General features: G+C 50.9%; 1 protein-coding gene across 1 annotated transcript in view; it reads right to left on the bottom strand.

The window, feature by feature from the left end:
• The window catches only part of fbn3 (fibrillin 3), a 440,729-nt gene extending 415,901 nt beyond the window's left edge, over positions 1 to 24,828 (bottom strand). Inside the window, exon 1 of the mRNA XM_087976092.1 lies at positions 24,480 to 24,828. Coding sequence (XP_087832218.1) covers positions 24,480 to 24,655 — 176 coding nt within the window. The 5' untranslated portion in view covers positions 24,656 to 24,828. The remainder of the gene's footprint in view (positions 1 to 24,479) is intronic.
• Positions 24,829 to 25,125: the final 297 nt, after the last annotated feature.

Below are 25,125 nucleotides of genomic sequence, written 5' to 3'. Positions count from 1 at the left end.
CTGTGACTGGGGTACAGTTCTCTGTGCGCTGACTGTGACTGGGGTACAGTTTGCTGGGCACTGACTGAGACCAGGGTACAGTTCTCTGTGCACTGACTGTGACTGGGGTCCAGTTCTCTGGGCACTGACTGTGACTGGGGTACAGTTCTCTGTGCACTGACTGTGACCGGGTTACAGTTCTCTGTGCACTGACTGTGAATGGGGTGCAGTTTGCTCGTCACTGACTGAGACTGGGGTACAGTTCTCTGTGCACTGTGACTGGGGTACAGTTCTCTGGGTACTGACTGTGACTGGGGTACAGTCCACTGTGCACTGACTGTGACCGGCTTACAGTTCTCTGTGCACTGACTGTGACTGGGGTACAGTTATCTGTGCACTGACTGTGACTGCGGTGCAGTTTGCTGGGCACTGACTGTGACTGGGGTACAGTTCTCTGTGCACTGACTGTGACTGGGATGCAGTTCTGTAGGTACTGACTGTGACTGGGGTACAGCTCTCTGTGCACTGACTGTGACTGGGGTACAGTTCTCTGTGTACTGACTGTGACTGAGGTATAGTTCTCTGTGCACTGACTGTGATTGGGGTACAGTTCTCAGTGCACTGACTGTGACTGGGGTATAGTTCTCTGTGCACTGACTGTGACTGGGGTACAGTTCTCTGTGTACTGACTGTGACTGGGGTACAGATTGCTGGGCACTGACTGAGACTGGGGTACAGTTCTCTGTGCTCTGAATGTGAGTGGGGTATAGATTGCTGGGCACTGACTGAGACTGGGGTACAGTTCTCTGGGCACTGACTTTGACTGAGGTACAGTTTGCTGGGCACTGACTGTGACTGGGGTACAGTTCTCTGGGCACTGACTGTGACTGGGGTACAGTTCTCTGTGCACTGACTGTGACGGGTACAGATTGCCGGGCACTGACTGTGACTGGGGTACAGTTTGCTGGGCACTGACTGAGAACGGGGTACAGTTTGCTGGGCACTGACTGTGACTGGGGTACAGTTTGCTGGGCACTGACCGAGAACGGGGTACAGTTTGCTGGGCACTGACTGTGACTGGGGTAGAGTTTGCTGGGCACTGACTGTGACCGGGGTACAGTTCTCTGTGTACTGACTCTGACTGGGGTACAGTTCTCTGTGCACTGACTGTGACTGGGGTACTGTTCTCTGGGCACTGACTGTGACTGGGGTACAGTTCTCTGTGCACTGACTGTGACTGGGATACAGTTCTGTAGGTACTGACTGTGACTGGGGTACAGTTCTCTGTGCACTGACTGTGACTGGGGTACAGTTCTCTGTGTACTGACTGTGACTGAGGTATAGTTCTCTGTGCACTGACTGTGATTGGGGTACAGTTCTCAGTGCACTGACTGTGACTGGGGTATAGTTCTCTGTGCACTGACTGTGACTGGGGTACAGTTCTCTGTGTACTGACTGTGACTGGGGTACAGTTTGCTGGGCACTGACTGTGACTGGGGTACAGTTCTCTGTGTACTGACTGTGACTCGGGTACAGTTCTCTTTGCACTGACTGTGACTGAGGTACAGTTCTCTGTGCACTGACTGTGACTGGGGTACAGTTCTCTGTGTACTGACTGTGAGTGAGGTATAGTTCTCTGTGCACTGACTGTGATTGGGGTACAGTTCTCAGTGCACTGACTGTGACTGGGGTATAGTTCTCTGTGCACTGACTGTGACTGGGGTACAGTTTTCTGGGCACTGACTGTGACTGGGGTACAGTTTGCTGGGCACTGACTGTGACTGGGGTACAGTTCTCTGTGTACTGACTGTGACTGGGGTACAGTTCTCTTTGCACTGACTGTGACTGAGGTACAGTTTTCTGGGCACTGACTGTGACTGGAGTACAATTCTCTGTTTACTGACTGTGACTGTGGTATAGTTCTCTGGGCACTGACTGTGACTGGGGTACAGTTCTCTGAGCACTGACTGTGACGTGTACAGTTTGCTGGGCACTGACCCTGTGACTGGGGTACATTTCTCTGTTTACTGACTGTGACTGGGGTACAGTTTGCTGGGCACTGACTGTGACTGAGGTACAGTTTGCTGTGCACTGACTGTGACTGGGGTACAGTTCGCTGTGTACTGACTGTGACTGGGGTACATTTTGCTAGGCACTGACTGTGACTGGGGTACAGTTCTCTGGGCACTGACTGTGACTGGGTTACAGTTTGCTGGGGACTGACTGTGACTGGGATACCGTTTGCTGGGCACTGACTGTGACTGGTGTACAGTTCTCTGTGCACTGACTGTGACGGGTACAGTTTGCTGGGCACTGACTGTGACGGGTACAGTTGGCTGGGCACTGACTGTCACTGGGGTACAGTTCTCTGTGCTCTGAATGTGAGTGGGGAACAGCTTGCTGGGCACTGACTGTGACTGTGGTACAGTTCTCTGGGCACTGACTGTGACTGCGGTACAGTTCTCTGTGCACTGACTGTGACTGGGGTACAGTTCTCGGTGCACTGACTGGGACTGGGCTACAGTTCTCTGAGTACTGACTGTGACTGGGGTGCAGTTCTCCGTGCACTGACTGTGACTGGGGTCCAGTTCTCCGTGCACTGACTGTGACTGGGGTACAGTTATCTGGGCACTGACTGTGACTGGGGTACCGTTCTCTGTGCACTGACTGTGAATGGGGTACAGTTTGCTCGTCACTGACTGAGACCGGGGTACAGTTCTCTGTGCACTGACTGTGACTGGGGTACAGTTCTCTGGGTACTGACTGTGACTGGGGTACAGTCCTCTGTGCACTGACTGTGACTGGGGTACAGTTTGCTGGGCACTGACTGTGACTGTGGTATAGTTCTCTGTGCACTGTCTGTGACCGGGTTACAGTTCTCGGTTCACTGACTGGGACTGGGCTACAGTTCTCTGGATACTGACTGTGACTGGGGTACAGTTCTCTGTGCGCTGACTGTGACTGGGGTACAGTTTGCTGGGCACTGACTGAGACCAGGGTACAGTTCTCTGTGCACTGACTGTGACTGGGGTCCAGTTCTCTGGGCACTGACTGTGACTGGGGTACAGTTCTCTGTGCACTGACTGTGACCGGGTTACAGTTCTCTATGCACTGACTGTGAATGGGGTACAGTTTGCTCGTCACTGACTGAGACCGGGGTACAGTTCTCTGTGCACTGTGACTGGGGTACAGTTCTCTGGGTACTGACTGTGACTGGGGTACAGTCCTCTGTGCACTGACTGTGACCGGGTTACAGTTCTCTGTGCACTGACTGTGACTGGGGTACAGTTATCTGGGCACTGACTGTGACTGGGGTACCGTTCTCTGTGCACTGACTGTGAATGGGGTACAGTTTGCTCGTCACTGACTGAGACCGGGGTACAGTTCTCTGTGCACTGACTGTGACTGGGGTACAGTTCTCTGGGTACTGACTGTGACTGGGGTACAGTCCTCTGTGCACTGACTGTGACTGGGGTACAGTTTGCTGGGCACTGACTGTGACTGTGGTATAGTTCTCTGTGCACTGTCTGTGACCGGATTACAGTTCTCGGTTCACTGACTGGGACTGGGCTACAGTTCTCTGGATACTGACTGTGACTGGGGTACAGTTCTCTGTGCGCTGACTGTGACTGGGGTACAGTTTGCTGGGCACTGACTGAGACCAGGGTACAGTTCTCTGTGCACTGACTGTGACTGGGGTCCAGTTCTCTGGGCACTGACTGTGACTGGGGTACAGTTCTCTGTGCACTGACTGTGACCGGGTTACAGTTCTCTGTGCACTGACTGTGAATGGGGTGCAGTTTGCTCGTCACTGACTGAGACTGGGGTACAGTTCTCTGTGCACTGTGACTGGGGTACAGTTCTCTGGGTACTGACTGTGACTGGGGTACAGTCCTCTGTGCACTGACTGTGACCGGGTTACAGTTCTCTGTGCACTGACTGTGACTGGGGTACAGTTATCTGTGCACTGACTGTGACTGCGGTGCAGTTTGCTGGGCACTGACTGTGACTGGGCTACAGTTTGCTGGGCACTGACTGTGAACGGGGTACAGTTTGCTGGGCACTGACTGTGACTGGGGTACAGTTTGCTGGGCACTGACCGAGAACGGGGTACAGTTTGCTGGGCACTGACTGTGACTGGGGTAGAGTTTGCTGGGCACTGACTGTGACCGGGGTACAGTTCTCTGTGTACTGACTCTGACTGGGGTACAGTTCTCTGTGCACTGACTGTGACTGGGGTACTGTTCTCTGGGCACTGACTGTGACTGGGGTACAGTTCTCTGTGCACTGACTGTGACTGGGATACAGTTCTGTAGGTACTGACTGTGACTGGGGTACAGTTCTCTGTGCACTGACTGTGACTGGGGTACAGTTCTCTGTGTACTGACTGTGACTGAGGTATAGTTCTCTGTGCACTGACTGTGATTGGGGTACAGTTCTCAGTGCACTGACTGTGACTGGGGTATAGTTCTCTGTGCACTGACTGTGACTGGGGTACAGTTCTCTGTGTACTGACTGTGACTGGGGTACAGTTTGCTGGGCACTGACTGTGACTGGGGTACAGTTCTCTGTGTACTGACTGTGACTCGGGTACAGTTCTCTTTGCACTGACTGTGACTGAGGTACAGTTCTCTGTGCACTGACTGTGACTGGGGTACAGTTCTCTGTGTACTGACTGTGAGTGAGGTATAGTTCTCTGTGCACTGACTGTGATTGGGGTACAGTTCTCAGTGCACTGACTGTGACTGGGGTATAGTTCTCTGTGCACTGACTGTGACTGGGGTACAGTTTTCTGGGCACTGACTGTGACTGGGGTACAGTTTGCTGGGCACTGACTGTGACTGGGGTACAGTTCTCTGTGTACTGACTGTGACTGGGGTACAGTTCTCTTTGCACTGACTGTGACTGAGGTACAGTTTTCTGGGCACTGACTGTGACTGGAGTACAATTCTCTGTTTACTGACTGTGACTGTGGTATAGTTCTCTGGGCACTGACTGTGACTGGGGTACAGTTCTCTGAGCACTGACTGTGACGTGTACAGTTTGCTGGGCACTGACCCTGTGACTGGGGTACATTTCTCTGTTTACTGACTGTGACTGGGGTACAGTTTGCTGGGCACTGACTGTGACTGAGGTACAGTTTGCTGTGCACTGACTGTGACTGGGGTACAGTTCGCTGTGTACTGACTGTGACTGGGGTACATTTTGCTAGGCACTGACTGTGACTGGGGTACAGTTCTCTGGGCACTGACTGTGACTGGGTTACAGTTTGCTGGGGACTGACTGTGACTGGGATACCGTTTGCTGGGCACTGACTGTGACTGGTGTACAGTTCTCTGTGCACTGACTGTGACGGGTACAGTTTGCTGGGCACTGACTGTGACGGGTACAGTTGGCTGGGCACTGACTGTCACTGGGGTACAGTTCTCTGTGCTCTGAATGTGAGTGGGGAACAGCTTGCTGGGCACTGACTGTGACTGTGGTACAGTTCTCTGGGCACTGACTGTGACTGCGGTACAGTTCTCTGTGCACTGACTGTGACTGGGGTACAGTTCTCGGTGCACTGACTGGGACTGGGCTACAGTTCTCTGAGTACTGACTGTGACTGGGGTGCAGTTCTCCGTGCACTGACTGTGACTGGGGTCCAGTTCTCCGTGCACTGACTGTGACTGGGGTACAGTTATCTGGGCACTGACTGTGACTGGGGTACCGTTCTCTGTGCACTGACTGTGAATGGGGTACAGTTTGCTCGTCACTGACTGAGACCGGGGTACAGTTCTCTGTGCACTGACTGTGACTGGGGTACAGTTCTCTGGGTACTGACTGTGACTGGGGTACAGTCCTCTGTGCACTGACTGTGACTGGGGTACAGTTTGCTGGGCACTGACTGTGACTGTGGTATAGTTCTCTGTGCACTGTCTGTGACCGGGTTACAGTTCTCGGTTCACTGACTGGGACTGGGCTACAGTTCTCTGGATACTGACTGTGACTGGGGTACAGTTCTCTGTGCGCTGACTGTGACTGGGGTACAGTTTGCTGGGCACTGACTGAGACCAGGGTACAGTTCTCTGTGCACTGACTGTGACTGGGGTCCAGTTCTCTGGGCACTGACTGTGACTGGGGTACAGTTCTCTGTGCACTGACTGTGACCGGGTTACAGTTCTCTATGCACTGACTGTGAATGGGGTACAGTTTGCTCGTCACTGACTGAGACCGGGGTACAGTTCTCTGTGCACTGTGACTGGGGTACAGTTCTCTGGGTACTGACTGTGACTGGGGTACAGTCCTCTGTGCACTGACTGTGACCGGGTTACAGTTCTCTGTGCACTGACTGTGACTGGGGTACAGTTATCTGGGCACTGACTGTGACTGGGGTACCGTTCTCTGTGCACTGACTGTGAATGGGGTACAGTTTGCTCGTCACTGACTGAGACCGGGGTACAGTTCTCTGTGCACTGACTGTGACTGGGGTACAGTTCTCTGGGTACTGACTGTGACTGGGGTACAGTCCTCTGTGCACTGACTGTGACTGGGGTACAGTTTGCTGGGCACTGACTGTGACTGTGGTATAGTTCTCTGTGCACTGTCTGTGACCGGATTACAGTTCTCGGTTCACTGACTGGGACTGGGCTACAGTTCTCTGGATACTGACTGTGACTGGGGTACAGTTCTCTGTGCGCTGACTGTGACTGGGGTACAGTTTGCTGGGCACTGACTGAGACCAGGGTACAGTTCTCTGTGCACTGACTGTGACTGGGGTCCAGTTCTCTGGGCACTGACTGTGACTGGGGTACAGTTCTCTGTGCACTGACTGTGACCGGGTTACAGTTCTCTGTGCACTGACTGTGAATGGGGTGCAGTTTGCTCGTCACTGACTGAGACTGGGGTACAGTTCTCTGTGCACTGTGACTGGGGTACAGTTCTCTGGGTACTGACTGTGACTGGGGTACAGTCCTCTGTGCACTGACTGTGACCGGGTTACAGTTCTCTGTGCACTGACTGTGACTGGGGTACAGTTATCTGTGCACTGACTGTGACTGCGGTGCAGTTTGCTGGGCACTGACTGTGACTGGGCTACAGTTTGCTGGGCACTGACTGTGAATGGGGTACAGTTCTCTGTGCACTGACTGTGACGGGTTCAGATTGCTGGGCACTGACTGAGACTGGGGTACAGTTCACTGTGCTCTGAATGTGAGTGGGGTATAGATTGCTGGGCACTGACTGAGACTGGGGTACAGTTCTCTGGGCACTGACTTTGACTGAGGTACAGTTTGCTGGGCACTGACTGTGACTGGGGTACAGTTCTCTGGGAACTGACTGTGACTGGGGTACAGTTCTCTGTGCACTGACTGTGACGGGTACAGATTGCCGGGCACTGACTGTGACTGGGGTACAGTTTGCTGGGCACTGACTGAGAACGGGGTACAGTTTGCTGGGCACTGACTGTGACTGGGGTACAGTTTGCTGGGCACTGACCGAGAACGGGGTACAGTTTGCTGAGCACTGACTGTGACTGGGGTAGAGTTTGCTGGGCACTGACTGTGACCGGGGTACAGTTCTCTGTGTACTGACACTGACTGGGGTACAGTTCTCTGTGCACTGACTGTGACTGGGGTACTGTTCTCTGGGCACTGACTGTGACTGGGGTACAGTTCTCTGTGCACTGACTGTGACTGGGATACAGTTCTGTAGGTACTGACTGTGACTGGGGTACAGTTCTCTGTGCACTGACTGTGACTGGGGTACAGTTCTCTGTGTACTGACTGTGACTGAGGTATAGTTCTCTGTGCACTGACTGTGATTGGGGTACAGTTCTCAGTGCACTGACTGTGACTGGGGTATAGTTCTCTGTGCACTGACTGTGACTGGGGTACAGTTCTCTGTGTACTGACTGTGACTGGGGTACAGATTGCTGGGCACTGACTGAGACTTGGGTACAGTTCTCTGTGCTCTGAATGTGAGTGGGGTATAGATTGCTGGGCACTGACTGAGACTGGGGTACAGTTCTCTGGGCACTGACTTTGACTGAGGTACAGTTTGCTGGGCACTGACTGTGACTGGGGTACAGTTCTCTGGGCACTGACTGTGACTGAGGTACAGTTCTCTGTGCACTGACTGTGACGGGTACAGATTGCCGGGCACTGACTGTGACTGGGGTACAGTTTGCTGGGCACTGACTGAGAACGGGGTACAGTTTGCTGGGCACTGACTGTGACTGGGGTACAGTTTGCTGGGCACTGACCGAGAACGGGGTACAGTTTGCTGGGCACTGACTGTGACTGGGGTAGAGTTTGCTGGGCACTGACTGTGACCGGGGTACAGTTCTCTGTGTACTGACTCTGACTGGGGTACAGTTCTCTGTGCACTGACTGTGACTGGGGTACTGTTCTCTGGGCACTGACTGTGACTGGGGTACAGTTCTCTGTGCACTGACTGTGACTGGGATACAGTTCTGTAGGTACTGACTGTGACTGGGGTACAGTTCTCTGTGCACTGACTGTGACTGGGGTACAGTTCTCTGTGTACTGACTGTGAGTGAGGTATAGTTCTCTGTGCACTGACTGTGATTGGGGTACAGTTCTCAGTGCACTGACTGTGACTGGGGTATAGTTCTCTGTGCACTGACTGTGACTGGGGTACAGTTCTCTGTGTACTGACTGTGACTGGGGTACAGTTTTCTGGGCACTGACTGTGACTGGGGTACAGTTTGCTGGGCACTGACTGTGACTGGGGTACAGTTCTCTGTGTACTGACTGTGACTGGGGTACAGTTCCCTTTGCACTGACTGTGACTGAGGTACAGTTTTCTGGGCACTGACTGTGACTGGAGTACAATTCTCTGTTTACTGACTGTGACTGTGGTATAGTTCTCTGGGCACTGACTGTGACTGGGGTACAGTTCTCTGAGCACTGACTGTGACGTGTACAGTTTGCTGGGCACTGACCCTGTGACTGGGGTACATTTCTCTGTTTACTGACTGTGACTGGGGTACAGTTTGCTGGGCACTGACTGTGACTGAGGTACAGTTTGCTGTGCACTGACTGTGACTGGGGTACAGTTCGCTGTGTACTGACTGTGACTGGGGTACATTTTGCTAGGCACTGACTGTGACTGGGGTACAGTTCTCTGGGCACTGACTGTGACTGGGTTACAGTTTGCTGGGGACTGACTGTGACTGGGATACCATTTGCTGGGCACTGACTGTGACTGGTGTACAGTTCTCTGTGCACTGACTGTGACGGGTACAGTTTGCTGGGCACTGACTGTGACGGGTACAGTTGGCTGGGCACTGACTGTCACTGGGGTACAGTTCTCTGTGCTCTGAATGTGAGTGGGGAACAGCTTGCTGGGCACTGACTGTGACTGTGGTACAGTTCTCTGGGCACTGACTGTGACTGCGGTACAGTTCTCTGTGCACTGACTGTGACTGGGGTACAGTTCTCGGTGCACTGACTGGGACTGGGCTACAGTTCTCTGAGTACTGACTGTGACTGGGGTGCAGTTCTCCGTGCACTGACTGTGACTGGGGTCCAGTTCTCTGGGCACTGACTGTGAATGGGGTACAGTTTGCTCGTCACTGACTGAGACCGGGGTACAGTTCTCTGTGCACTGACTGTGACTGGGGTACAGTTCTCTGGGTACTGACTGTGACTGGGGTACAGTCCTCTGTGCTCTGAATGTGAGTGGGGAACAGCTTGCTGGGCACTGACTGTGACTGTGGTACAGTTCTCTGGGCACTGACTGTGACTGCGGTACAGTTCTCTGTGCACTGACTGTGACTGGGGTACAGTTCTCGGTGCACTGACTGGGACTGGGCTACAGTTCTCTGAGTACTGACTGTGACTGGGGTGCAGTTCTCCGTGCACTGACTGTGACTGGGGTCCAGTTCTCCGTGCACTGACTGTGACTGGGGTACAGTTATCTGGGCACTGACTGTGACTGGGGTACCGTTCTCTGTGCACTGACTGTGAATGGGGTACAGTTTGCTCGTCACTGACTGTGACTGGGGTACAGTTCTCTGTGCACTGACTGTGACTGGGGTACAGTTCTCTGGGTACTGACTGTGACTGGGGTACAGTCCTCTGTGCACTGACTGTGACTGGGGTACAGTTTGCTGGGCACTGACTGTGACTGTGGTATAGTTCTCTGTGCACTGTCTGTGACCGGGTTACAGTTCTCGGTTCACTGACTGGGACTGGGCTACAGTTCTCTGGATACTGACTGTGACTGGGGTACAGTTCTCTGTGCGCTGACTGTGACTGGGGTACAGTTTGCTGGGCACTGACTGAGACCAGGGTACAGTTCTCTGTGCACTGACTGTGACTGGGGTCCAGTTCTCTGGGCACTGACTGTGACTGGGGTACAGTTCTCTGTGCACTGACTGTGACCGGGTTACAGTTCTCTATGCACTGACTGTGAATGGGGTACAGTTTGCTCGTCACTGACTGAGACCGGGGTACAGTTCTCTGTGCACTGTGACTGGGGTACAGTTCTCTGGGTACTGACTGTGACTGGGGTACAGTCCTCTGTGCACTGACTGTGACCGGGTTACAGTTCTCTGTGCACTGACTGTGACTGGGGTACAGTTATCTGGGCACTGACTGTGACTGGGGTACCGTTCTCTGTGCACTGACTGTGAATGGGGTACAGTTTGCTCGTCACTGACTGAGACCGGGGTACAGTTCTCTGTGCACTGACTGTGACTGGGGTACAGTTCTCTGGGTACTGACTGTGACTGGGGTACAGTCCTCTGTGCACTGACTGTGACTGGGGTACAGTTTGCTGGGCACTGACTGTGACTGTGGTATAGTTCTCTGTGCACTGTCTGTGACCGGGTTACAGTTCTCGGTTCACTGACTGGGACTGGGCTACAGTTCTCTGGATACTGACTGTGACTGGGGTACAGTTCTCTGTGCGCTGACTGTGACTGGGGTACAGTTTGCTGGGCACTGACTGAGACCAGGGTACAGTTCTCTGTGCACTGACTGTGACTGGGGTCCAGTTCTCTGGGCACTGACTGTGACTGGGGTACAGTTCTCTGTGCACTGACTGTGACCGGGTTACAGTTCTCTGTGCACTGACTGTGAATGGGGTGCAGTTTGCTCGTCACTGACTGAGACTGGGGTACAGTTCTCTGTGCACTGTGACTGGGGTACAGTTCTCTGGGTACTGACTTTGACTGGGGTACAGTCCTCTGTGCACTGACTGTGACCGGGTTACAGTTCTCTGTGCACTGACTGTGACTGGGGTACAGTTATCTGTGCACTGACTGTGACTGCGGTGCAGTTTGCTGGGCACTGACTGTGACTGGGCTACAGTTTGCTGGGCACTGACTGTGAATGGGGTACAGTTCTCTGTGCACTGACTGTGACGGGTACAGATTGCTGGGCACTGACTGAGACTGGGGTACAGTTCTCTGGGCACTGACTTTGACTGAGGTACAGTTTGCTGGGCACTGACTGTGACTGGGGTACAGTTCTCTGGGCACTGACTGTGACTGAGGTACAGTTCTCTGTGCACTGACTGTGACGGGTACAGATTGCCGGGCACTGACTGTGACTGGGGTACAGTTTGCTGGGCACTGACTGAGAACGGGGTACAGTTTGCTGGGCACTGACTGTGACTGGGGTACAGTTTGCTGGGCACTGACCGAGAACGGGGTACAGTTTGCTGGGCACTGACTGTGACTGGGGTAGAGTTTGCTGGGCACTGACTGTGACCGGGGTACAGTTCTCTGTGTACTGACTCTGACTGGGGTACAGTTCTCTGTGCACTGACTGTGACTGGGGTACTGTTCTCTGGGCACTGACTGTGACTGGGGTACAGTTCTCTGTGCACTGACTGTGACTGGGATACAGTTCTGTAGGTACTGACTGTGACTGGGGTACAGTTCTCTGTGCACTGACTGTGACTGGGGTACAGTTCTCTGTGTACTGACTGTGAGTGAGGTATAGTTCTCTGTGCACTGACTGTGATTGGGGTACAGTTCTCAGTGCACTGACTGTGACTGGGGTATAGTTCTCTGTGCACTGACTGTGACTGGGGTACAGTTCTCTGTGTACTGACTGTGACTGGGGTACAGTTTTCTGGGCACTGACTGTGACTGGGGTACAGTTTGCTGGGCACTGACTGTGACTGGGGTACAGTTCTCTGTGTACTGACTGTGACTGGGGTACAGTTCCCTTTGCACTGACTGTGACTGAGGTACAGTTTTCTGGGCACTGACTGTGACTGGAGTACAATTCTCTGTTTACTGACTGTGACTGTGGTATAGTTCTCTGGGCACTGACTGTGACTGGGGTACAGTTCTCTGAGCACTGACTGTGACGTGTACAGTTTGCTGGGCACTGACCCTGTGACTGGGGTACATTTCTCTGTTTACTGACTGTGACTGGGGTACAGTTTGCTGGGCACTGACTGTGACTGAGGTACAGTTTGCTGTGCACTGACTGTGACTGGGGTACAGTTCGCTGTGTACTGACTGTGACTGGGGTACATTTTGCTAGGCACTGACTGTGACTGGGGTACAGTTCTCTGGGCACTGACTGTGACTGGGTTACAGTTTGCTGGGGACCGACTGTGACTGGGATACCATTTGCTGGGCACTGACTGTGACTGGTGTACAGTTCTCTGTGCACTGACTGTGACGGGTACAGTTTGCTGGGCACTGACTGTGACGGGTACAGTTGGCTGGGCACTGACTGTCACTGGGGTACAGTTCTCTGTGCTCTGAATGTGAGTGGGGAACAGCTTGCTGGGCACTGACTGTGACTGTGGTACAGTTCTCTGGGCACTGACTGTGACTGCGGTACAGTTCTCTGTGCACTGACTGTGACTGGGGTACAGTTCTCGGTGCACTGACTGGGACTGGGCTACAGTTCTCTGAGTACTGACTGTGACTGGGGTGCAGTTCTCCGTGCACTGACTGTGACTGGGGTCCAGTTCTCTGGGCACTGACTGTGAATGGGGTACAGTTTGCTCGTCACTGACTGAGACCGGGGTACAGTTCTCTGTGCACTGACTGTGACTGGGGTACAGTTCTCTGGGTACTGACTGTGACTGGGGTACAGTCCTCTGTGCTCTGAATGTGAGTGGGGAACAGCTTGCTGGGCACTGACTGTGACTGTGGTACAGTTCTCTGGGCACTGACTGTGACTGCGGTACAGTTCTCTGTGCACTGACTGTGACTGGGGTACAGTTCTCGGTGCACTGACTGGGACTGGGCTACAGTTCTCTGAGTACTGACTGTGACTGGGGTGCAGTTCTCCGTGCACTGACTGTGACTGGGGTCCAGTTCTCCGTGCACTGACTGTGACTGGGGTACAGTTATCTGGGCACTGACTGTGACTGGGGTACCGTTCTCTGTGCACTGACTGTGAATGGGGTACAGTTTGCTCGTCACTGACTGTGACTGGGGTACAGTTCTCTGTGCACTGACTGTGACTGGGGTACAGTTCTCTGGGTACTGACTGTGACTGGGGTACAGTCCTCTGTGCACTGACTGTGACTGGGGTACAGTTTGCTGGGCACTGACTGTGACTGTGGTATAGTTCTCTGTGCACTGTCTGTGACCGGGTTACAGTTCTCGGTTCACTGACTGGGACTGGGCTACAGTTCTCTGGATACTGACTGTGACTGGGGTACAGTTCTCTGTGCGCTGACTGTGACTGGGGTACAGTTTGCTGGGCACTGACTGAGACCAGGGTACAGTTCTCTGTGCACTGACTGTGACTGGGGTCCAGTTCTCTGGGCACTGACTGTGACTGGGGTACAGTTCTCTGTGCACTGACTGTGACCGGGTTACAGTTCTCTATGCACTGACTGTGAATGGGGTACAGTTTGCTCGTCACTGACTGAGACCGGGGTACAGTTCTCTGTGCACTGTGACTGGGGTACAGTTCTCTGGGTACTGACTGTGACTGGGGTACAGTCCTCTGTGCACTGACTGTGACCGGGTTACAGTTCTCTGTGCACTGACTGTGACTGGGGTACAGTTATCTGGGCACTGACTGTGACTGGGGTACCGTTCTCTGTGCACTGACTGTGAATGGGGTACAGTTTGCTCGTCACTGACTGAGACCGGGGTACAGTTCTCTGTGCACTGACTGTGACTGGGGTACAGTTCTCTGGGTACTGACTGTGACTGGGGTACAGTCCTCTGTGCACTGACTGTGACTGGGGTACAGTTTGCTGGGCACTGACTGTGACTGTGGTATAGTTCTCTGTGCACTGTCTGTGACCGGGTTACAGTTCTCGGTTCACTGACTGGGACTGGGCTACAGTTCTCTGGATACTGACTGTGACTGGGGTACAGTTCTCTGTGCGCTGACTGTGACTGGGGTACAGTTTGCTGGGCACTGACTGAGACCAGGGTACAGTTCTCTGTGCACTGACTGTGACTGGGGTCCAGTTCTCTGGGCACTGACTGTGACTGGGGTACAGTTCTCTGTGCACTGACTGTGACCGGGTTACAGTTCTCTGTGCACTGACTGTGAATGGGGTGCAGTTTGCTCGTCACTGACTGAGACTGGGGTACAGTTCTCTGTGCACTGTGACTGGGGTACAGTTCTCTGGGTACTGACTTTGACTGGGGTACAGTCCTCTGTGCACTGACTGTGACCGGGTTACAGTTCTCTGTGCACTGACTGTGACTGGGGTACAGTTATCTGTGCACTGACTGTGACTGCGGTGCAGTTTGCTGGGCACTGACTGTGACTGGGCTACAGTTTGCTGGGCACTGACTGTGAATGGGGTACAGTTCTCTGTGCACTGACTGTGACGGGTACAGATTGCTGGGCACTGACTGAGACTGGGGTACAGTTCTCTGTGCTCTGAATGTGAGTGGAGTATAGATTGCTGGGCACTGACTGAGACTGGGGTACAGTTCTCTGGGCACTGACTTTGACTGAGGTACAGTTTGCTGGGCACTGACTGTGACTGGAGTACAGTTCTCTGGGCACTGACTGTGACTGGGGTACAGTTCTCTGTGCACTGACTGTGACGGGTACAGATTGCCGGGCACTGACTGTGACTGGGGTACAGTTTGCTGGGCACTGACTGAGAACGGGGTACAGTTTGCTGGGCACTGACTGTGACTGGGGTACAGTTTGCTGGGCACTGACCGAGAACGGGGTACAGTTTGCTGGGCACTGACTGTGACTGGGCTACAGTTCTCTGTGCACTGACTGTGACTGGGCTACAGTTCACTGTGTACTGACTGTGACTGGGGTGCAGTTCTCCGTGCACTGACTGTGACTGGGGTCCAGTTCTCTGGGCACTGACTGTGACTGTGGTACAGTTCTCTGTGCACTGACTGTGACTGGGGTACATTTCTCTGGGTACTGACTGTGACTGGGGTACAGTCCTCTGTGCACTGACTGTGACTGGGGTACAGTTTGCCGTGCACTGACTGTGACTGTGTTAGAGTTCTCTGTGCACTGTCTGTGACCGGGTTACAGTTCTCGGTGCACTGACTGTGACTGGGCTAGGGGTTCTCTGGGTACTGACTGTGACTGGGGTACAGTTCTCTGTGCGCTGACTGGGATTGGGGTATAGTTCTGTGTGCACTGACTTTGACTGAGGTACAGTTTGCTGGGCACTGACTGTGACTGTTGTATAGTTCTCTGGGCACTGACTGTGACTGGGGTACAGTTCTCTGGGTACTGACTGTGACTGGGGTACAGTTCTCTGTGCACTGACTGGGATTGGGTATAGTTCTGTGTGCACTGACTTTGACTGAGGTACAGTTTGCTGGGCACTGACTGTGACTGGTGTATAGTTCTCTGGGTACTGACTGTGACTGGGATATAATCCTCTGTGCACTGACTGTGACTGAGGTACAGTTTTCTGGGCACTGACTGTGACTGGGGTACAATTCTCTGTGTACTGACTGTGACTGTGGTATAGTTCTCTGGGCACTGACTGTGAATGGGGTACAGTTCTCTGTGCACTGACACGGACTGGGGTACAGTTCTCTGTGTACTGACTGTGACTGGGGTACAGTTTGCTAGGCACCGACTGTGACTGGGGTATAGTTCTCTGGGCACTGACTGTTACTGGGTTACAGTTTGCTGGGCACTGACTGTGACTGGGGTACCGTTTGCTGGGCACTGACAGTGACTGGGGTACAGTTTGCTGGGCACTGACTGTCACTGGGGTACAGTTCTCTGCTCTGAATGTGACTGGGGTACGGTTTGCTGGGCACTGACTCTGATTGGGGTACAGTTTGCTGGGCACTGACTGTGACTGGGGTACAGTTCTCTGGGTACTGACTGTGACTGGGGTACAGTCCTCTGTGCACTGACTGTGACTGGGGTACAGTTTGCTGGGCACTGACTGTGACTGTGGTATAGTTCTCTGTGCACTGTCTGTGACCGGGTTACAGTTCTCGGTTCACTGACTGGGACTGGGCTACAGTTCTCTGGATACTGACTGTGACTGGGGTACAGTTCTCTGTGCGCTGACTGTGACTGGGGTAGAGTTTGCTGGGCACTGACTGTGACCGGGGTACAGTTCTCTGTGTACTGACTCTGACTGGGGTACAGTTCTCTGTGCACTGACTGTGACTGGGATACAGTTCTGTAGGTACTGACTGTGACTGGGGTACAGTTCTCTGTGCACTGACTGTGACTGGGGTACAGTTCTCTGTGTACTGACTGTGACTGAGGTATAGTTCTCTGTGCACTGACTGTGATTGGGGTACAGTTCTCAGTGCACTGACTGTGACTGGGGTATAGTTCTCTGTGCACTGACTGTGACTGGGGTACAGTTCTCTGTGTACTGACTGTGACTGGGGTACAGTTTTCTGGGCACTGACTGTGACTGGGGTACAGTTTGCTGGGCACTGACTGTGACTGGGGTACAGTTCTCTGTGTACTGACTGTGACTGGGGTACAGTTCTCTTTGCACTGACTGTGACTGGGGTACAGTTCTCTGTGCACTGACTGTGACTGGGGTACAGCTTGCTGGGCACTGACTGTGACTGGGGTACAGTTCTCTGTGTACTGACTGTGAGTGGGGTACAGTTCTCTGTGCACTGACTGTGACTGGGGTACAGTTCTCTGTGCACTGACTGTGACTGGGGTACAGTTTGCTGGTCACTGACTGTGACTGGGGTACATTTCTGTTCATGGGATACCATTCTCTAAACATGGAACATATTTCTGAGTTTACTGTTTTCCCCAACAAATGTCCATTCTCCATATACCTGGACCAAAAAATGCTCTTAACGTAGACACAAGACGTTTCCAGTCATGGTTGACTTTACTTGTGATGGTTTAATTTGTCAAATTTGTCATTTTGTCTTGTCGCGGTCTCCTCGGCTACAGAGCCTGGGCTACAAACGATTTCATAAACCTTTGTATGTTCGAATCTGTCTTTGAGCCCTCCCATTCTTATTTCGTTACAATCAGTAGGAACTGGGAAGTTCATAGTGACTACTAATATCCTTGTTTAATAACATATAACATCTAGAAGCACTGGATTGTCTTCTTCCTTTGACTTCTTCCCAATTAGGGACAGTGACAAGTGAAGCTCACTCAATTTGGTGAGGCTTCATCAAATGAGAATCAAATCAGAACTGCACCTCAAGCATGGAGAGACGAGCACTGTCTCAGGGTCAGGGGCGATGACAGGACATCTTTAGATGTGAAGTACAGTATTCTGAGGCTCAATTACAGCACTTCATACCATTCAAACCTTTTCTCTTCAGCTAGTTACAGAGAAATTTCAACATTAATGTGATAAAAACATTGACGGTGACTAAAATCAATCATGTTTTGACTCCATGAAACTGAATGGACTGCCTTCATTTATGTTGGCAAGTGCCTAAGAATGAATCATGGAGAGATTTTCCGTGACAATTTCCTTCACCACTCTTCTTTCCTCTCCTGTGAGCATCAGCTTCCACTGGGGTACAATCTCCAAGTGATTACACTGACTGAGTGTGGTTCCTGGGACAACAACATTGAATGAATGTGGCACACTTCCAGGATAATGACTCTGGTTGGCGTACAGTTCCTGGCACAGACTCTGACTGGAGTACAAATCACTGGCACTGACTCTGACCAAGGTACAGTTCACTGGGTCCTGACTCTGACCAGGGTACAATTCACTGGGTCCTGACTTTGACCAAGGTACAGTTCACTAGGTCCTCACTCTGATCAGGGTGCAGTTCACTGCGTCCTGACTCTGACCAGGGTACAGTTCACTGGGTCCTGACTCTGACCGGGGTACAGTTCACTGGGTCCTGACTCTGACCAGGGTACAGTTCACTGGGTCCTGACTCTGACCGGGGTACAGTTCACTAGGTCCTGACTCTGACCGGGGTACAGTTCACTGGGTCCTTACTCTGACCAGGGTACAGTTCACTGGGTCCTGACTCTGACCGGGGTACAGTTCACTGGGTCCTTACTCTGACCAGGGTACAGTTCACTAGGTCCTGACTCTGACCGGGGAACAGTTCACTGGGTCCTGACTCTGACCGGGGTACGGTTCACTGGGTCCTGACTCTGACCGGGGTACAGTTCACTGGGTCCTGACTCTGACCGGGGTACAGTTCGCTGGGTCCTGACTCTGACCGGGGTACAGTTCACTAGGTCCTGACTCTGACCGGGGTACAGTTCACTGGGTCCTGATTCTGACCGGGGTATAGTTCACTGGGCTCAAAAATGTGTTGCTGGAAAAGCGCAGCAGGTCAGGCAGCATCAAAGGAGAAGGAGAATCGACGTTTCGGGCATAAGCCCTTCTGCCCGAAACGTCGATTCTCCTGTTCCTTTGATGCTGCCTGACCTGCTGCACTTTTCCAGCAACACATTTTTAAGCTCTGATCCCCAGCATCTGCAGTCCTCACTTTCTCCTAGTTGATTTTTACAGTTCTTTGGGTCCTGACTCTGAATGGGGTACAGTTCACAGGGTCCTGACTCTGACCGGGGTACAGTTCATTGGGTCCTGACTCTGACCGGGCAACAGTTCACTAGGTCCTGACTCTGACCCGGGTACATTTCACTGGGTCCTGACTCTGACCGGGTTACTGTTTGCTGGGTCCTGACACTGAGCAGGGTACGGTTCACTGGGTCCTGACTCTGACCGGGGTACAGTTCATTGGGTCCTGACTCTGACCAGGGTACAGTTCATTGGGTCCTGACTCTGACCGGGGTACGGTTCACTGGGTCCTGACTCTGACCGGGGTACAGTTCACTGGGTCCTGACTCTGACCGGGGTACAGTTCACTGGGTCCTGACTCTGACCCGGGTACATTTCACTGGGTCCTGACTCTGACCAGGGTACAGTTCACTGGGTCCTGACTGTGACTGGGGTACAGTTCACTGGGTCCTGACTCTGACAGGATACAGGAGAAAGTGAGGTCTGCAGATGCTGGAGATCAAAGTTGAAACTTTATTGCTGGAACAGCACAGCAGGTCAGGCAGCATCCAGGGAACAGGAGATTCGACGTTTCGGGCACAGGCCCTTCTTCATTCCTGAAGAAGGGCCTGTGCCCGAAACGTCGAATCTCCTGTTCCCTGGATGCTGCCTGACCTGCTGTGCTGTTCCAGCAATAAAGTTTCAACTCTGACAGGATACATTTCACTGGGTCCTGACTCTGACCAGGATACATTTCACTGGGTCCTGACTCTGACCAGGGTACTGTTCATTGGGTCCTGACTCTGACCAGGATACATTTCACTGGGTCCTGACTCTGACCCGGGTACATTTCACTGGGTCCTGACTGTGACTGGGGTACAGTTCACTGGGTCCTGACTCTGACCAGGATACATTTCACTGGGTCCTGACTCTGACCAGGATACATTTCACTGGGTCCTGACTCTGACCAGGGTACTGTTCATTGAGTCCTGACTCTGATCAGGATACATTTCACTGGGTCCTGACTCTGACCAGGATACTTTTCACTGGGTCCTGACTCAGACCGGGGTACAGTTCATTAGGTCCTGACTCTGACCGGGTTACTATTCGCTGGGTCCTGACACTGACCAGGGCACAGATCACTAGGCGTTGACTGTAACTGGGGTACAGTTCTGTTCCTGGGATACCATTCTATAAACATGGAACATTTTTCTGAGTTTACCCCTTTTTCCAGCAATTCTTCATAAACTTGGAAAGTTCTTTCCAAACACCAAGCTTAACAGCAGAGCAGTGTGAGGCAAGAAGTGACCGCACAGTTCTGCCCGAGTAAATTGTTGAGCCACATCTGAAGTTCCCTCATTCATCAGAATAAGTGACCAAGAACAGGAATCTTACCTGATTGTGCCTACCTTAACCTATGTTCATCAACACTAATCTTAGCTTCCATCACTAGACATCCTAATTGCAACCAAACAAGGAATCTAGACCCTTCCTGATTTGCAATAGCTACTGACTGAGCTGGAGATGCTAAATAAAAAACTCAATCAAACAGAGTTAAAAATGCCTGGTTTTGAAGGTTTGAAGAACACAAACACTTCCTGTTGTTCACCACCATTTGTTGAAACAAACCCACAATTTGAAATACCAATACTAATTGCTGTCTCCTCTCCCCCTGAGCTTATGTTGCAATACGGATTTGTTTAAAAGCGCAGCTGTTGACCAACAAACAATGACATTAATTTTGCCTCACAGTGGTTGAAAGTCACATCTGCAAGTGATAAATATAAATAAAATCTATTGTACCATCCTTTAAATCTGAAATTACACCTCCATTCCTACAGAACACCAGAAATGACTATGCTGCCGATCAGATAGGTCATACCGAGGGAACATTCACATCTTTATTTCTTTCCAACATAAACGAGCATTCCATTGAAACAGACAAAGAGATAAAGGGCTGCAAGTACTGTCCTCCAATACTCAACTTCTCTTCCCAATTCTGCCAATTGAAGCCAGATAGAACTTTTAATTCAAGCAGGAAATTAGCATGGATTGATTTCATTCACAATGAAATAGACCAGGTAGATTTCAAAAGACTAAACCTACGTTTTAACCAGTCCTTCATCGTTCGGTTTATATGTTGGAATCATGCTAATGGTTAATCTGCTACCTTGTGTTCTGTTTGTGTCAGTGGATGAAGCCCAAGCTGGTCACTTTATTCTGGCCAGTGAAATCTAGTCCTGCAATAAACAGAGGGTCAAATCGATAGGTGTGAATGGATAGGTTTCTGCTAAGTTACTCCACTGTGTTACGCAAATCTTTTGTTCAAAAGATTAAATGAAAGGGGTGTGATTTCAAGATTCGGCAAATTGTGCATTGCTTGTGGAAACGGCAGCCTGTGGAAGGAGTGGAGGCTGCGGAAGGAATGTTAGGGCACTTTTTAAAAGGGCTTTGGAGGTTAATGGTCATTGGACAAATGACTTTATTCTTGCTTCATACTCTCTTCAGTTATTATGTTTATACAGACAATATATAATTTGGAGAGATCGATAATTTGCACTATAATGGCCTTAAAATCTCAGTAATACAAAAATTAAAATGAAAAATTGTAACAGTGCATATTCTTCACATTCTTTGTCGTCTCTGATCCTTTCACAGGATGCAAGCATTGCTGGATAGGCCAGCATTCACTGAGTATTTCCAATTATCCTTGAAAGGTAATGGTCGGTTGACTCCTTGAACTGCTGCTGTCCATGTGGTGCAACTGCATTCACAGTGCTGTGGGGAAGCAATTCAGGATTTGATCCATCAACAATGATGGAACAACGATATGGTTCCAAGTCAGGATGGTTGTGGTTTGGAGGGGAAGTTGTAAACGATGGCTTCCCCATACATTGCAACTATGGGAATGGCAATATTACGTTTCTTTTTCCCTAACCATTAGACTAGCATCATACCTATTTTGAGACAAGCTGACCGAGATAGAGAGCTCATTGTGTGAGTTATCAGAAGAACTTTGGGTCACCTCGCGAGCATCCATATTGAACAGAAATATCAAAGACAAAGCTTAATGCAGTGAAATTCTCTGTATTTAAATTATCCAAGTAATGCTCTCAGTCATTACAGACTCCTCTAAATAATGAAGTGGTTTACAGAACTGCAGTAAACAGTGATTTCTGTAACAGAAAGCTATGTTCTCCTCACTACCAAATTGCAACAGTAACATCTATTTATACGAAAACGATGTGATTCCTAATGTTGTATTGTAAACAGATCCTGACACAGTTCTAGAAAGAATCAGTGGGAAACCCCTAAGGGGAAGGCAGTCTCTGCTGCCTTGTGCTTGATCTGCAGGGAGAGTAATTCCACTGTGGTTTAACCAAGGTCCACTGGAGCAAATTTCCAAGTGAATGTGTAAGCTTTAAACACACAACGCTCTCTCCTGACCAAGAAAATCAGAACAGGGCAGAAATAATGTCTTATTGAGCTATTGTCAGACCCTTTGCCAGAAAAATGATTTGAATTGCATTTATATGCACACTTCGGTCTCAAAACATGACTTTGCACATTCCAAACCAGGTTAAAAAATGTATCGTACAATATAAAAAGGCTCCTTTTTTAAAAAACTTGAGTTAACTAGTAATCCAAAGAGACATTGATCTTTTGATTTGGTCATGTCAAAAATAGATTTATTTCTGTGGTGTAAGGACAATATTACTGGATGCTGTTGTATTTTACAAATCAAGAAGAAAGGTTTGTTGCAGTGATTGTCAGAGAGAGAGGGAACATGACACTAAGCAGTTTGAATGCAATGGGAGGAATCTCACATAAGCTGCATTTGCAATCATGGATTGTCTTTAATATAGAGGCTCTTGATTAGTAACAGGATCAAGGGGAGAGAATGGAACTGAGAAACCCATCAGATTGAATGGAGGAGCAGGCTCGATGGGCCGAGTGGCCTAAATCTGCTCCTACATCTTATGGTCTCATGGATTTACTTTAGTCAGAAATGTACCACAAATTATTACCAAATGTTTCGTTGGGTTGCCAATAGAGCCATGGCTTTTCCTCTGGACGCATTTTCAGGCAAAACTCCTTCCGCTTTGCACAATAGAGGAACCTTGTTTTCGGATCGGGGGTTGTAAGCTCCACTCTCTGTAACGTTCAAAGGCAACTAACTACAATTGCTCACCCAGGAGAATGCATTATTCATGACCCTTCGGTCTGAACTGAGGGTCTCAGTGACGTATACCATTCATCTCAACTGACACTCAAAGTTAATTGTATCGGAATTACAAAACCTTCCTGGGAAATCAACTCAAGGCGCTGTGGCAGACTGGTCACTAGCAACACACCGTGCTCATTGTCCTGTCACAGTCGAAGCTGTTGCAGCCTACCAGGTCAGTTGGACGGAGAAGGGCTCTTCCCTTTCTCCACTTTAACAAAAATGCAGACTTCTGTGAAATCTTCACACAAGTTAATTCAAGTCCTGCATATTGTCACACCTTTGAGATTTACACAGGATCAAGGCTAACCATTTTGGCATTTGACAGAAATTATTGTCAAAGATAGGTTTGGATCAACTCACCCCCCGACAGTCATCTTATTTCATCGCATTGTTTTACAGTTTTAATACAACCCAACTCATCGATATTGGCCGTTTGGAACTTGCATTCATCAGATCTGAGCCCTGGGAAGTTACAATCCAAACCCAATGAATTGCACGAGGAAAGCAATGAAACTACAGTATAGAATGTGATCCCGTAACAATGATAAAAAAGAAATTGTGGCATCCCGCGTAATGAAAGGAAGGAATTTGCTTTATCCTGCCAGTTCAAAAAGCATTGCCGCTGATTAGAATAGATATCCTGAGGCGTTTGGAGCTGAGTTCGGCTCCTTGTCTTTACAATCTGGGGCTCTGGGCTGAGAAGTGCATGGAAGACAATTCACACAATTCCACTTAAAAGTTCAAATGCAAACTTTTCTTTCGCATACAAGTGGATCCTTTAATCTCCCCACCCCATTAGCTGCTGACATTTTCCCAGTCCGGGACAGAGTTCTCTCAGCTTCTCCCCCCCCCCCCCCCCCCCCCACTCCCTTTGAGATCCCTGTCTCCTTCCCCAAGTCACATTCCACACAAGACAAAAGAAACGCGGTGTCCCCTTCAGGAGCCCAGCCCCAAAAAAAAACCGTGGTCTGGACTTCAAATCAAAGCCTCTCGTTATCCAGCGATCCACCCCCCTCCCCCCGTAAGGCCCTCGACCACCAAACATCCCAAACCTCCAGTTTAACTGTACTCCCAAACACGGCAAACAAAAAAATAACCCAAAACCTTACAAAAGCTGAAGAAGATTGAGAGCGGCTGTGGAAGGGGAGAGCAGATCACTGAGTGACTAAAACATTGGGTGCATTACACTGGGCTGTACCTCCTCACAAAACCGGCCCGTTTCAACTTCAGATGCTCAGTGAGCACTGTTTAAAGTCTGACACAGTTAGAATTACACACCGTTTAGAATGAGGACAATTCTCCACCAGGGCCACATTTCAAATGAAATCGACCCCAATTCTCTCCTATGAGATATTTGCAGATCGTTTTCGGATTTTGGTTTTTTTTTCGCAAATGAAGGACTGAAGTTTACCCTCTCAAGTTGTCTTGACCTCGCCTCCTGACCCGCGCTTGCAAATCTCTGTCCCCGGCTCCCGTGAAGCGCGGTGCTCCGAAATGGCTCTCTTGTTGGCTCAGTGCATCTTCAAGGGAAGGCGAGATCAGAGCCGTGCATCCCAGTACAAACTTGGCTATCCACCATACCCCCATGTTGCGACCTCCTAGAGGACTGCTTCACACTCCTGTACTGAGCAAAGCCCACCCCCTCCCCCACGATCCACTCCAATTGGGCTGGAAACAGAGAGAGAGATTAAAGAGTTGACTCTCTAACACTCCCACTCCCCTCTCTCACGTCTGAGACAGGCAGGAGGCGATTCCGCGGAGTGGAGGGGGGCAAGGCACTGGCTACACCAGGGTGTTAAACAAAGAGGCAAAAGTTTATCATCTGCCGAGCAGCAGCAGGACATCTGCTTTCAATCAGGAACACCGAAGAGAATTCCTTCAGGGTCGGCAGATCCTGAACAGCCCCAGAGCCCTTTGTTTGCTGGGGGAATCTGGGCCGGGGAGGGAATAAAATCCGAACCCGAGGAGGAGGGCAGCTGGATCCAAACTGGGCAAGGAGGCGGTCCCTTTGTCGGCATTCATGAGGGGCTAGAGAGAGAAACCCGTCGCATTCCGAA

Source organism: Chiloscyllium plagiosum, unplaced genomic scaffold (genome assembly GCF_037043375.1).
Source record: "Chiloscyllium plagiosum isolate Xiang-an unplaced genomic scaffold, Cpla_swu_hap1 HiC_scaffold_28, whole genome shotgun sequence".
In the NCBI taxonomy this organism is placed as follows: Eukaryota; Metazoa; Chordata; class Chondrichthyes; order Orectolobiformes; family Hemiscylliidae; genus Chiloscyllium; species Chiloscyllium plagiosum.
This window is presented reverse-complemented; position numbering and strand designations above follow the sequence as displayed.